The sequence below is a fragment of the Hydra viridissima genome, unplaced genomic scaffold (genome assembly GCF_058129835.1).
Source record: "Hydra viridissima isolate aposymbiotic clone 2 unplaced genomic scaffold, HvirCarnegie_v1 scaffold_2, whole genome shotgun sequence".
In the NCBI taxonomy this organism is placed as follows: Eukaryota; Metazoa; Cnidaria; class Hydrozoa; order Anthoathecata; family Hydridae; genus Hydra; species Hydra viridissima.
This window is the reverse complement of record NW_028324301.1, coordinates 20,545,244-20,555,707: the sequence shown is the minus strand read 5'-3', so window position 1 is coordinate 20,555,707 and position 10,464 is coordinate 20,545,244. Positions and strand designations below refer to the sequence as shown.

Here is a 10,464-nt window from a genome sequence, read left to right as displayed (position 1 = left end):
GCTCTTTCGATTATACTTAAACTAGCCAAATCATAGAACCTCCGATTTTATATAAATTTTATATTTCTGATTTTTTAAAAATAAATTCTATGATTTTAATTGCTGGTGTATTTAACTAATGTTGCTAACAATTATACTTCAAATAACTAAAAATTTAAATAGAGATGAAAGTATCCATCGAAATGGTGACACTTTCTATTTGCATAAGCTTTTACTTTGAAAGGTACCTGAGTTAGTTAACTTCTGAAATTACCTTTTATCGTTTCGCTTTTTTTTTTTTTTTGTTTTTTGTTTGTTTATCCTGTATTTAGCGTCAACCAGATAAATAGAAGCGTTAAAATAACTTTTCCTCGGGTCTGTAAATTAATATTTTCTCGGATTTGTTACTAAGAAAAAGGTTATTTAATTAGGATAGTAAATAAGTGGTTATTTGTAATGTTTGTATATACATTGCATAAGAACTGGTACAGAGCAATTTATCAGAGGATTTTTGTTCTAGACAGGCACAATGTTGGGAGATAACTTGTCAATTATCTTAAGATCTGTGCTCAGCAAACTACAACAGACTCAATATTTTACTATTACACAGGTAAAATTGTTGTTGCGAGCTTTATTCTCAAATTTTGTGTACGAAAATTGAGTTTGTATCTTCATCCTCTTCGTCGTCTTTGGTTTTATTTGCTTTCTTTTTTTGGTTTAGTCTTTGCTCATGGTATTTATTCAGTTATTGCGTCACCAAATAGAAGGCACGTTGGAGTTTTTGAGTACGGTGCCTGGACCCACTGGAAAATCTGCATTAGATTATATTTTAAACGAATGGTGTGCGAAACATTCGAATTTCGTTGGAGGCTATGAGATTATTTCGAGGTAGGTGTTTTCTTAAAAAACCTGAAATTCCAATTTCGTTTTGTCGTCTGTTTTTGGTGTTTATGGAGTGACATCGGGAAGGTTATCGCTACAACACCGCGGTTACCGTCCCTAAGTCACTTTATTTATGGTTTTAGTTCTGATGCAATTTGCAAGTTGCTTTTGTATGCCGTGGCAACTAATGACGTTCGCTTTGAGGATATTTACGTAAATGGTGACGAAATAGTTACCGGAGAAGGTATTTTATTAACTATCCAATATAATTAAAAGCCTTTTTTTTTTTTCCCCTCCCTTTTTAATGCAACTCTTTCTTTTTAGGAAGAGTATTGAGATCTCATGCAAAAAAAGGTACTTTGTATCTCTTCTCGCCGATTCGAATTTTTTCAAGTAGACTCGTGCACATCTTCTATTATCTTTTCTTTCGTTTCATCCTTTCATCGTTTCTCAACCAATTTTATTTTTTTTGCTTTAGAAGAATTCTCTAAAATACCAGTGGCTATTAAGTTATTTAAATTGATTGTTTCCGAGTTAGTGCAGCTAGAGATTGCTGCCAATCCAGAAGAGAGTGACGAAGACGAGGACGAAGAGGTTTGTTCTTTTATTTGGGATTTTTTGTAAAATAAAAAGATAATATATAAATTATATTTAGCCTTAAAAAGGATAAACCAGAATTTCTTCTCAAATCTCGTGACTTTTTTAGGAAGAAACTGATGCTTGCGAAGAAGGGGAAGATAACGGTCTTTCAAACGAAATGACCCTGCAACAGACGATTGAGGCGATGTTTTCTCCAGCAAATGAGTTTGATGGTCCTTATTATACTATTTTATATATCCATTTAGTATATATGCGCAGTTTTTAGCGAGTTTCATTTGAAAAGATATTAAAGAAAATAAATTTTTAGGACTTAAAGATGAAGATTTTGATGATGATCCAGATACCAAAGAAGATCCTATAAACGAAATAGAGCTTCAGGTTTAAAGATTTTTAGTTTTTTGAGTTTTCTAAGCGGAGAAAAGTTTTACTAATTTACCTGTTTTGATATTTCCATGTCGTGTGAAATATGTTTTGATGTTGTGTGAAATATGTTTTGATGTTGTGTGAAATATGTTTTGATGTTGTGTGAAAAGTTTACTTTAGACTTACACCTTGAAATGAACTAAGATACTACAGTCGAAAGTTCTAGACAATTTGTTGAACGCTAATTATTGTTCGTATCTTTACTGCATATATTATTATAAACATATGTTTTTACTGCATATATATTTATAAATATATTTGCTGCCTATATGTTTTACAACAAAGTTTTTTTTTAGGTTCTTCTTAAAAATTTTCTTGAGAAATTTCGTCAGCTGCCTTTTTTTTCGAATTTCGTTCAATCACTTAACGACACTGAAAAGCAATGCCTTGAAAGGTTGGGTTTGTTTTCTTAGGATATTTTTGTTACCTGACTTCTGTTTATTTCATTTCTGCTGGAATAATCTAGAAGGGCAACCACCTGCTTTCCAAGTCTACTTCTCAATGTAAACAACCGTTGAGTTGTTCCTGCTCTTTTATCTAGGAAATTATTTTACTGTTGTTTTTATGTTGATGAAAAAAAAACAAAAACAAATTTAAAACTTCAACATTTAGTAATTCCAACCTCAACTCCCGTTTCGATTAAAGTCGTCTGCTTTTTGTTATCTTACCACTTCAAGTAAGGTTGATAGCCCCCTGATTATAATTTGACAGACCCTAAGAAACGCATTCTTTTGGTACCATTTTTTACCAAATTAAATAGTCAGGTGTAATTTTTTTAAACTAATATTCCATAGAAAATTATTTTATTTCTATTGAAATCAGTTCTAAAAAGTTTATGTAAAATTTCTTGCTAAATGTATATTTACTTGTATATGACAATGATCTATGAAAAAAAATACTTTGTGCTTATTTGTCTGCTGAACACCATTTATTCTGCTATCAAACTATTCCAGGATGGATATATACGTTTATATATATGTATATATCAAGGCGATACTTATTACAGGCCTTCCCGTCGCGAATCCGTATTTTTGACTGGGGGCGGACAATATTACGGAAAGTTTAGTCTTATAATTTTGATTTGAGAGCAGTTGATAGTCACAAAATGGTGAAAAAGTGCTGTATTCCTGGATGTAGAGGAAACTATGACACTAAAAATAAAGTACGATTTTATAGACTTCCCTCGAATGAAGAAGAACGAAATCGTTGGATAAATTCAATTCCAAGAAGTAATTTTCCAAATAAGCCAGATACTGTTGTCTGTGAAAGACATTTTCCAGAAAATTTTTTAAAAGCTCGTGTCAATGGGAAAGATAGACCAATCGAACCTCCTTCAATTTTTCCTAATATTCCATCAAGTGTTATACCAACTCAACCTTTAAAACCAAGGTCCACTACTAAAGTGTTGTCTTCTATCAGAAATGAAAAGTGTGATGAGTTGTCACAATATTTAAAAAGTGATTAGTTTACGTTCATTTCTTTATGTGAAGATATTAAAAATCATAAATTTGTTTGTCCTGTAACAACTTTTGTTATAAATGAAGTTTTGCACATCCAACCAAATTCCTTTTATGTTAACTGTATACCTATGTTTGCTGTTCAAATCTCAGGCAATTTTAAATTTGAAAGTTTTCATGCTGGTGTTCGTTGCTTTATTTCTTCATTATCTAAAAACCATATTACCACTCTTGATTGTCGGTCAAAAGTGGAAGAAAAAATTCGCTATCTGAACAACATTGAAGTCGATCATCAAAGATTGATATTACAAGATCATATTCCATCTATGAATGCATCAGAAGTAGGTAACAAAATTTATAATATAGAAACAATCATCAGATTGTATTCTTATTTTTCAACATCTCGAAGTCTATACAATTAGTTAAGAAAAGATTTTAAACTTCCAATGTAAAAACACTGACAAAAATTACATCTAGGACAAAGAATGTTTCAGATATTAATTTTATCAGTACTGTATTTTCAAATATAGAGGAGAATCAGAGAAATTGTATAATATTGGTAGATGAAATTGTATAATATTGGTTTCTGATATTGTATAAAAAGTATTAGAAATAACTGGATAACAGAAAAAACACAGGAATTGCATTTTGAAAAAAATCAAAATATGACTTCTAAATGGAGTGACCTTAAATGTTTATTTGATTTTGAGAAAGATCAGCTAATTAAATTATCTAGACTAAATTTTGTAGCTATACATCCAAAACCCATTGAAAGACAAAATGTTTCACACTGTTTAAAAGTGTTTTGTCATGAAACTATAGCTGCTCTCAAAACTTATTCAAAAGTTATCCACCCTTGTAATATGAATGAAACCATTTGTTTTTTAGAAAAAGTTACTAAATTCTGGAAAATAGTTAGTGTAAAAGAAATTTACGGTGATACTCGATTTTTAGATTCTCGTAAAAGAGTTATTTCGGAAGAACTAGACATAAGTTTGCAATATTTACTTGATTTCGGAGATATGGCTCTTAAAATGAGTGATAAACAAGGGTGTAGAATAAAATCCTTAACTAGAGATACAGGTACTTCAATTCGGCATACTTGTTATGGGTTAGTATGTGTAAATTTTTGTTAAAAAAACAATTTCATTTATGTTATGTTAGGAGAGTTCTCAACAGATTATATTGAAAAAGCATTCAGTAAGTTTAGACAAGGTTCAGGCGGAACATATTTTATAACTGTTCAAAATGTTGTTGAAAAATTAAACATTGAAAAAGCTAAACTGTTATTGGAATTAAAAGATGATGTTTCAGATTACACTACTGATATTGAGCATTTATGTCAAAAATGTGGCTATTTTAGAAGTGAAGAATCTTGTGATATAATTAATCAATTGCCTGAACTAGAAGCATCTTTGCCACTGAGTACAAAAATGACTCTGTTTTATATTGCAGGCTATATAAAACAGAGCCATTTTTGTACTCAGTGACAGAGAAAAGATGATGTCAGTGAACAAGAATACAAGAAAAGATGATGTCAGTGAAAATGAATTGTTGACTGACACTGCATTTTATTTTCAGTTGTATGGAGACTACATAAAAACTATGGACAGAGGTGGATTGAGGGTACCTCTGCATTGCTGTGTTCAGTGGGTTTTTTTTTTTTACATTATTTTTGAAATTGAGAAAAAAAAGACATGCAGAAATTCGTTGTGCAATATATTTATGATGATATCAGATATTTATAACTAAAACATGCTAAAGAAACATGGTGTTTAATTGTCAAACATATTTCTTAAAAATTATTGTTTGTTTATTTCACCTAGGTCCTTTAAGGAACCTGCATTAAAGGTTTTAAAATTATCTGTAAAGCATTAAAAAATATTGCTATGTACATTTTTCATAACAATTTCTAATATTTGATGATTATTTTAATAGCTTTTTTTGCATTATTTTAAAGGTTATTTATTTTTCTTTTGTGATTTCGTTTTTAAATAAAACTCATTAGTTATTCTGAAAAATGTTGTTTTTCATTACTTTTTGTTTTATTAAAATTTTATGATATTTAATAAACACTGCATTAGACACTTTGTGCATTGGAACAGTTCCTTTTAAATTTATTAAACATATTTTTTTCGTATTTTTGAGCTTGCTCTGAAGAAGTTGAAAGTATACCGTATTGATATTATTGTAGCTTCCTAAAACTCGTCTACACTGCAAGTGAGTTTTTCTACGCTGTCAAAATTTTCTAATATCAAATTTTGTGCCTTTCGTTGTTTGACTTTGATGTAACACCCTTTAAACTTCTTCTCTGGCTGTCCGGATGTTGAAGGTTGTAGTGTCTGAATTTCACTCCACTTTTTAGAAAATTTTACTTGTTACTTGACTGGCATAATTCGATATTTTTGATGAGTTTTAAAAAACAAACTCCCATATATTCTGTTGATATTTAGAAATTTATTCTAACAATTCTTTCAATTTGAGCCACTTATTAAAAGCTTTAAGCGGGTAATTGGTAATGCGGGCGCTGAAGAATCAAAACTGTCAAGGGGCATTTCGGGGCAATTTAGTTTTCATCTGAAGTTCATACAAAAAAAAAAAAAAGCTAATAAAACAACAGTTTAGCATCTGAATGAATCTGCATTATTTCAAATTTCAATGAAATATTTAGAAAAAAAATCTTTTATTAAAAAATTAATTAAAATGATAAAATACATATAAAAAATTCAGTACTTACGACTTCAGGTATATAACTCTACTAAATCTAGAAAAGCATTGACTTACGTTGATTAACTGCAAAACATGAATGTTATGAAATGAAAACAGAATTTTCCATAGCAATCATCATGACATAAGAAGACTAAATAGGGTTCGCCCGTAAAGAGCAACCTGCCTAACGACGTATTAAGTATTGTAATATGGCTTTAGTGTCATTTTATACACCATTCTTCAATTCCATTGTCAAATATGCATATTAAGCTGTTACCTGTAACAAATTTTAGGCATAAATTTGAAAGAGAAGATTTTGAATTAAGTAGAGCTAATATTACAAACTAGACCTCTATGTTGGCACAAACCATCGTTGAAAAAGGGATAGTTCTCTTTTGGGTCACACAATCCATGAATGTTATACATCCAGAGGATTGCCAATAATTCAAAAAAAGACTTGATAACTTTTAAGTACAACTCATTCACGGTACGAAATATTTTTCTGATTTTAAAAGATAAAAGAAAAAGTGATTTTTATTAGTTTGACATTTAACACGTTGACGCATGTACAGCAGGCGGTCAGCAGTAACATCCTGGAACGCCGCGCCACATAATAGTGGAATGTACTACACACTGACACGTTCGTCTATTTAAAACAGTCCAGGGGGGTTAGCTCCTCAAAACTCATCAATGCGCTGAAGATTTACCTCCACAAGATTTTGTGTAACTCATTTAGAGATCGATTTGCTTTAAGTTGGTTTGTAGCGTAAACCTTCAACTTCTGCAAATTTTGTGAGCCTGTCTTTCATTATTTGTTTTTAAAAAAAAAAAATTTTTAAACTCATTTTAAAAATTAAACCAAACAATAATAATAAATTTTTGTTGTAGCAAATCTCGCACTTCTACTCTCCAAAATTTTGTTTTAATAGCTCCATACAAAAGTTGGTGAATTTATTTAGAGTTATTTTTTAGCTCCTTCCACATTCATTTAAAAGTCACTTCTTTTCCATATTTCTATGAAAATCAATTCTTATTCCCGAAAGTTTTTAATGCAGTTTTTCTTTAAATTTTTTCAATAGTAGACAGTTAATGTTAATAATTGGCGCTGAATGAACGTGCAACTTAAATTCCGTCTTGCCACTGAGTGGTGTAATTTTTTAACCAATCAATTTGAAAAACTTTACGTAGTAGTGAGTAATATTTTTTCACAGATCGAATGGCTTAATTTACTTTGGTATGATTTTGTATTCCTGAAAAAAAAAATAGACTCAAGCAAATGCATTATTTTGTTATAATATTTGTTATTTGTTTTGTCTCAATAATTTTAATAACCTTTTATTCAAAATAAACCAAATGCATAAACTGAAAAAAATTCAAGACCCTGAATGCTTTTGCCGAAAGTGTTAAATCTCTAGTTAGGGTTCTGGGCCCTGGCCAACTCTTTCTGTCTCAGCTTTGAATCCTAAAACAACAGTTTGTCTCTTTTTTTGAATGTTATTTTCATAAAATGTATTAAATGTATTTTTTAGAGAATCAGTTTTTTAAATCTGCAAAAAAACATCTGATTTTTTTTAACTTTTATTTATTGCTTTCATAAATAGAAAAAATTAGTTGATGATTTTAACAATGAACATAAAAAGCAAACTCTTCGGATAAGGTTTTGAACACCTGCATAACGTCCCTTCATTACTAAAAAATATCTGAAATCGTTGTAAAAGATATCTGGTATCGGGTAAAAAATATCTGAAATCGTTGAACTTGAGAACCAACCAGTAGCACATATCTAAATATAAACTAGGAAAAAGCATCACACACTGGCGTCGATACAAAAAGGCATATTCATATCTGGCATGTAAATAAAAGATAAGTCGATGTAGAACAAACAATCATTAACAAAATTTAAAAAACTCTATAAGGTTTCAAAAAGCGTAAGAAAAGGTAGCAGATGTTTGGTTTTAGAAAAAACCAACCGATAATTTGGCAGTTTTATAAAGTTTAAAAAGAGGGGAAAACGTATTTTGCTCAAGTTGAAGGTTAAGCTCACCAAGACAATTACTTATTTACAGAATTTGGAGATAAAAAGAGTTGCGTTTATTATTTTTGTTTCATTTCCAAGAATTTCTTAGAGCCATTCTTTGCTCAATTACAATTCTCAAACCAATTAAAACAAGATTGGAATTGATTTAAATACGCAACAATGCGTTTTACAGCCTTTAGTTGCATATTACAAAGAGAGTTTTATCACATGTCTATCATACTTTATTCAATCATTTAAAACACTGATTAGTAAAAATGACTTCTATGTTGCCTCATTACCAAAAGAATGTTTTGTCTTAAATTCTTATTGTAAGGACTGTATAAGGTTTTCAAACAAACTAAAGTTTTTCTTCCGTACAGTCATTGATAAATTTACTAATCAGCTCAATGAAAATGCTTGTTTTAATCTTGACCTAAGAAATACCGCTCTCGAACAGATTCTATGTGTTCTGTAAGCATAGATAATGGTAAATTCTCCTTGGTAATTCAGTCTTCTAATCCACTATCCTGGAGATAATAACAGCAGAAGAAGCTTCTACAGAAACCTCTAATAATTCAAGAATCAGTTATGTTCATATTTTCTTGATGAATAAAAACCTAGCCATTGTTTTTAGATGAGGACTGCTCGTGAAACTACCACAAGTTTAGGGGGCAATAACATGTGTGTTTACTTATGCATTTTTTTAAAAGTAAGAACCCATCTCCATAATCCTATTATTACTGATTTCTTTCAGCAATTTTAAACGTATCTAAATCTTTGAGAAGCATTTTCTGCTTTCCAAGATTTGAAGAAGATAAGTGCATAGTAAATAGCAACAACGAATGCAACCCTTGAGACCATATATTTCTTTTGAGGAATCACGTATTCAATAACTGTAGATACCATATCGAGCATTAGGAAGTATATAGCAAAGGCTATAAACCTTGGACTTTGACAAGCGGTTGACTGATAGATTTGAAAACTTATTAATTTATTAGAATTATCGTTAATGTATAACGCTAGATATTCTGCAAAATATTTTATTATAAATTAGTTTTTTTTTTTAAAAAAAAAAAAGAACTTATTTATAGAAAAACAAATACTTTTTTTCCACAACAGTTGTCAAATTTTTGCATAAATTTTTTCCATAGTTCTTGTCTCATTTGATCAAACTTTTATAGCTATAGGGTCGCTTATGTTAGACCGATTTCCAAAAGTAATAGCTTGTTGAAAAGGGTTACTCAAGGATTTCTAACAAGCTTGGGCACTTAAAAATAGGTGATCAATAGGTGAATAAAACATTGTGAGTCAGATATAAGTTCTTTATTAATTGTCGGGCAGATTCACACTGCAATTTTACAAGCATTGTGTTGGGAGTACTATTAATTTTTTTTCTTAAACTTATACTCTTAGAAAACAATTAGAACGGTTTTAGCAAATAATTAGAACGGTTTTAGAAAATAATTAGAACAAATTTAGCATATCTTTAAAAAAAATTACTCAAATAGCATACATTTTCAATATTCGGACCAAAAGTATCCAAATGTGACAACTATTGTGGAACGGAGATAGTACTATTTATACTATTGCTCCATATTTAGAGAAAATGTCACACTGCAGTGTATAAGGTAACAAATTGTTTTACTTTCATATAGAGTTTGCAGAGTTTGCGCGGTCCATTACAAGGTCTCGTGCAGGGAATCTTAGCGCGGTCTTCAGACTTTTCCCTCGAATCGCTTTAAATATTCAAGTAATATTTATCTTAGCAATATGGTGCCTACACAGAAACCAAAAAATTGGTTGATCGAGAATTTTTGCGTTAATAGTTGCATACCAGGTTTCCATCCTGTATTAATTACTAAAGTATCAGAACAGAATCAGTACAATATCAAAATATCCAGTCAGTAATTTCAAAATACTCTAGGAGGATCATAATACATACCATACCACCTCACTTACCATTTTCATTTGGTAAAACACCAAGAAGGAGATTATATCTGGTTTTAAACTTGGGGCTAAGTACAGATCCAAATAATCTGTTTACAGTAGTTGTCTGTCAAGTGTCCTCAATATATTTTATGATTTTACCATCAAAATGTACAAATAACATCTCATAAGCCATTAAATCAATAAAATCATTCCGTATCTGGTATCCGTCTTCTAGAAATCTGAGACGTCTCTTTTGACAGATTCTATGCTTAACATCTCTTCAGAGATTTACGTTCATTACAAATAAGTACAGCCATTAGTATAAGAAGCCGATTCTTATACTATTGAAAGTTGTGTACTAATACCATTAAAATTAACTCCTTTGTAATGTTCCTCAATTTATAAATCAAATATATATTTTATACATATATGATATACAACTTGAAAGGTACTTCTATACAGAAATCC

General features: G+C 30.2%; 1 protein-coding gene across 10 annotated transcripts in view; it reads left to right on the top strand.

Moving 5' to 3' along the window:
- The window catches only part of LOC145202162 (importin-9-like), a 31,491-nt gene extending 28,711 nt beyond the window's left edge, over window positions 1–2,780 (top strand). For 2 of the 10 annotated variants that reach the window (XM_090079477.1, XM_090079481.1), the window contains exons 23-31: window positions 500–589; window positions 701–867; window positions 1,005–1,105; window positions 1,186–1,215; window positions 1,340–1,455; window positions 1,568–1,673; window positions 1,769–1,839; window positions 2,181–2,278; window positions 2,497–2,780. In XM_090079477.1, coding sequence (XP_089935603.1) covers window positions 500–589; window positions 701–867; window positions 1,005–1,105; window positions 1,186–1,215; window positions 1,340–1,455; window positions 1,568–1,673; window positions 1,769–1,839; window positions 2,181–2,278; window positions 2,497–2,527 — 810 coding nt within the window. In that variant the 3' untranslated portion in view covers window positions 2,528–2,780. Of the gene's footprint in view, window positions 1–499; window positions 590–700; window positions 868–1,004; window positions 1,106–1,185; window positions 1,216–1,337; window positions 1,457–1,567; window positions 1,674–1,768; window positions 1,840–2,180; window positions 2,477–2,496 lie in introns of those variants that run through there. The other 8 variants (XM_090079480.1, XM_090079484.1, XM_090079479.1 and 5 more) reach the window with 6 other exon arrangements.
- The last annotated feature ends 7,684 nt before the right edge of the window (window positions 2,781–10,464 follow it).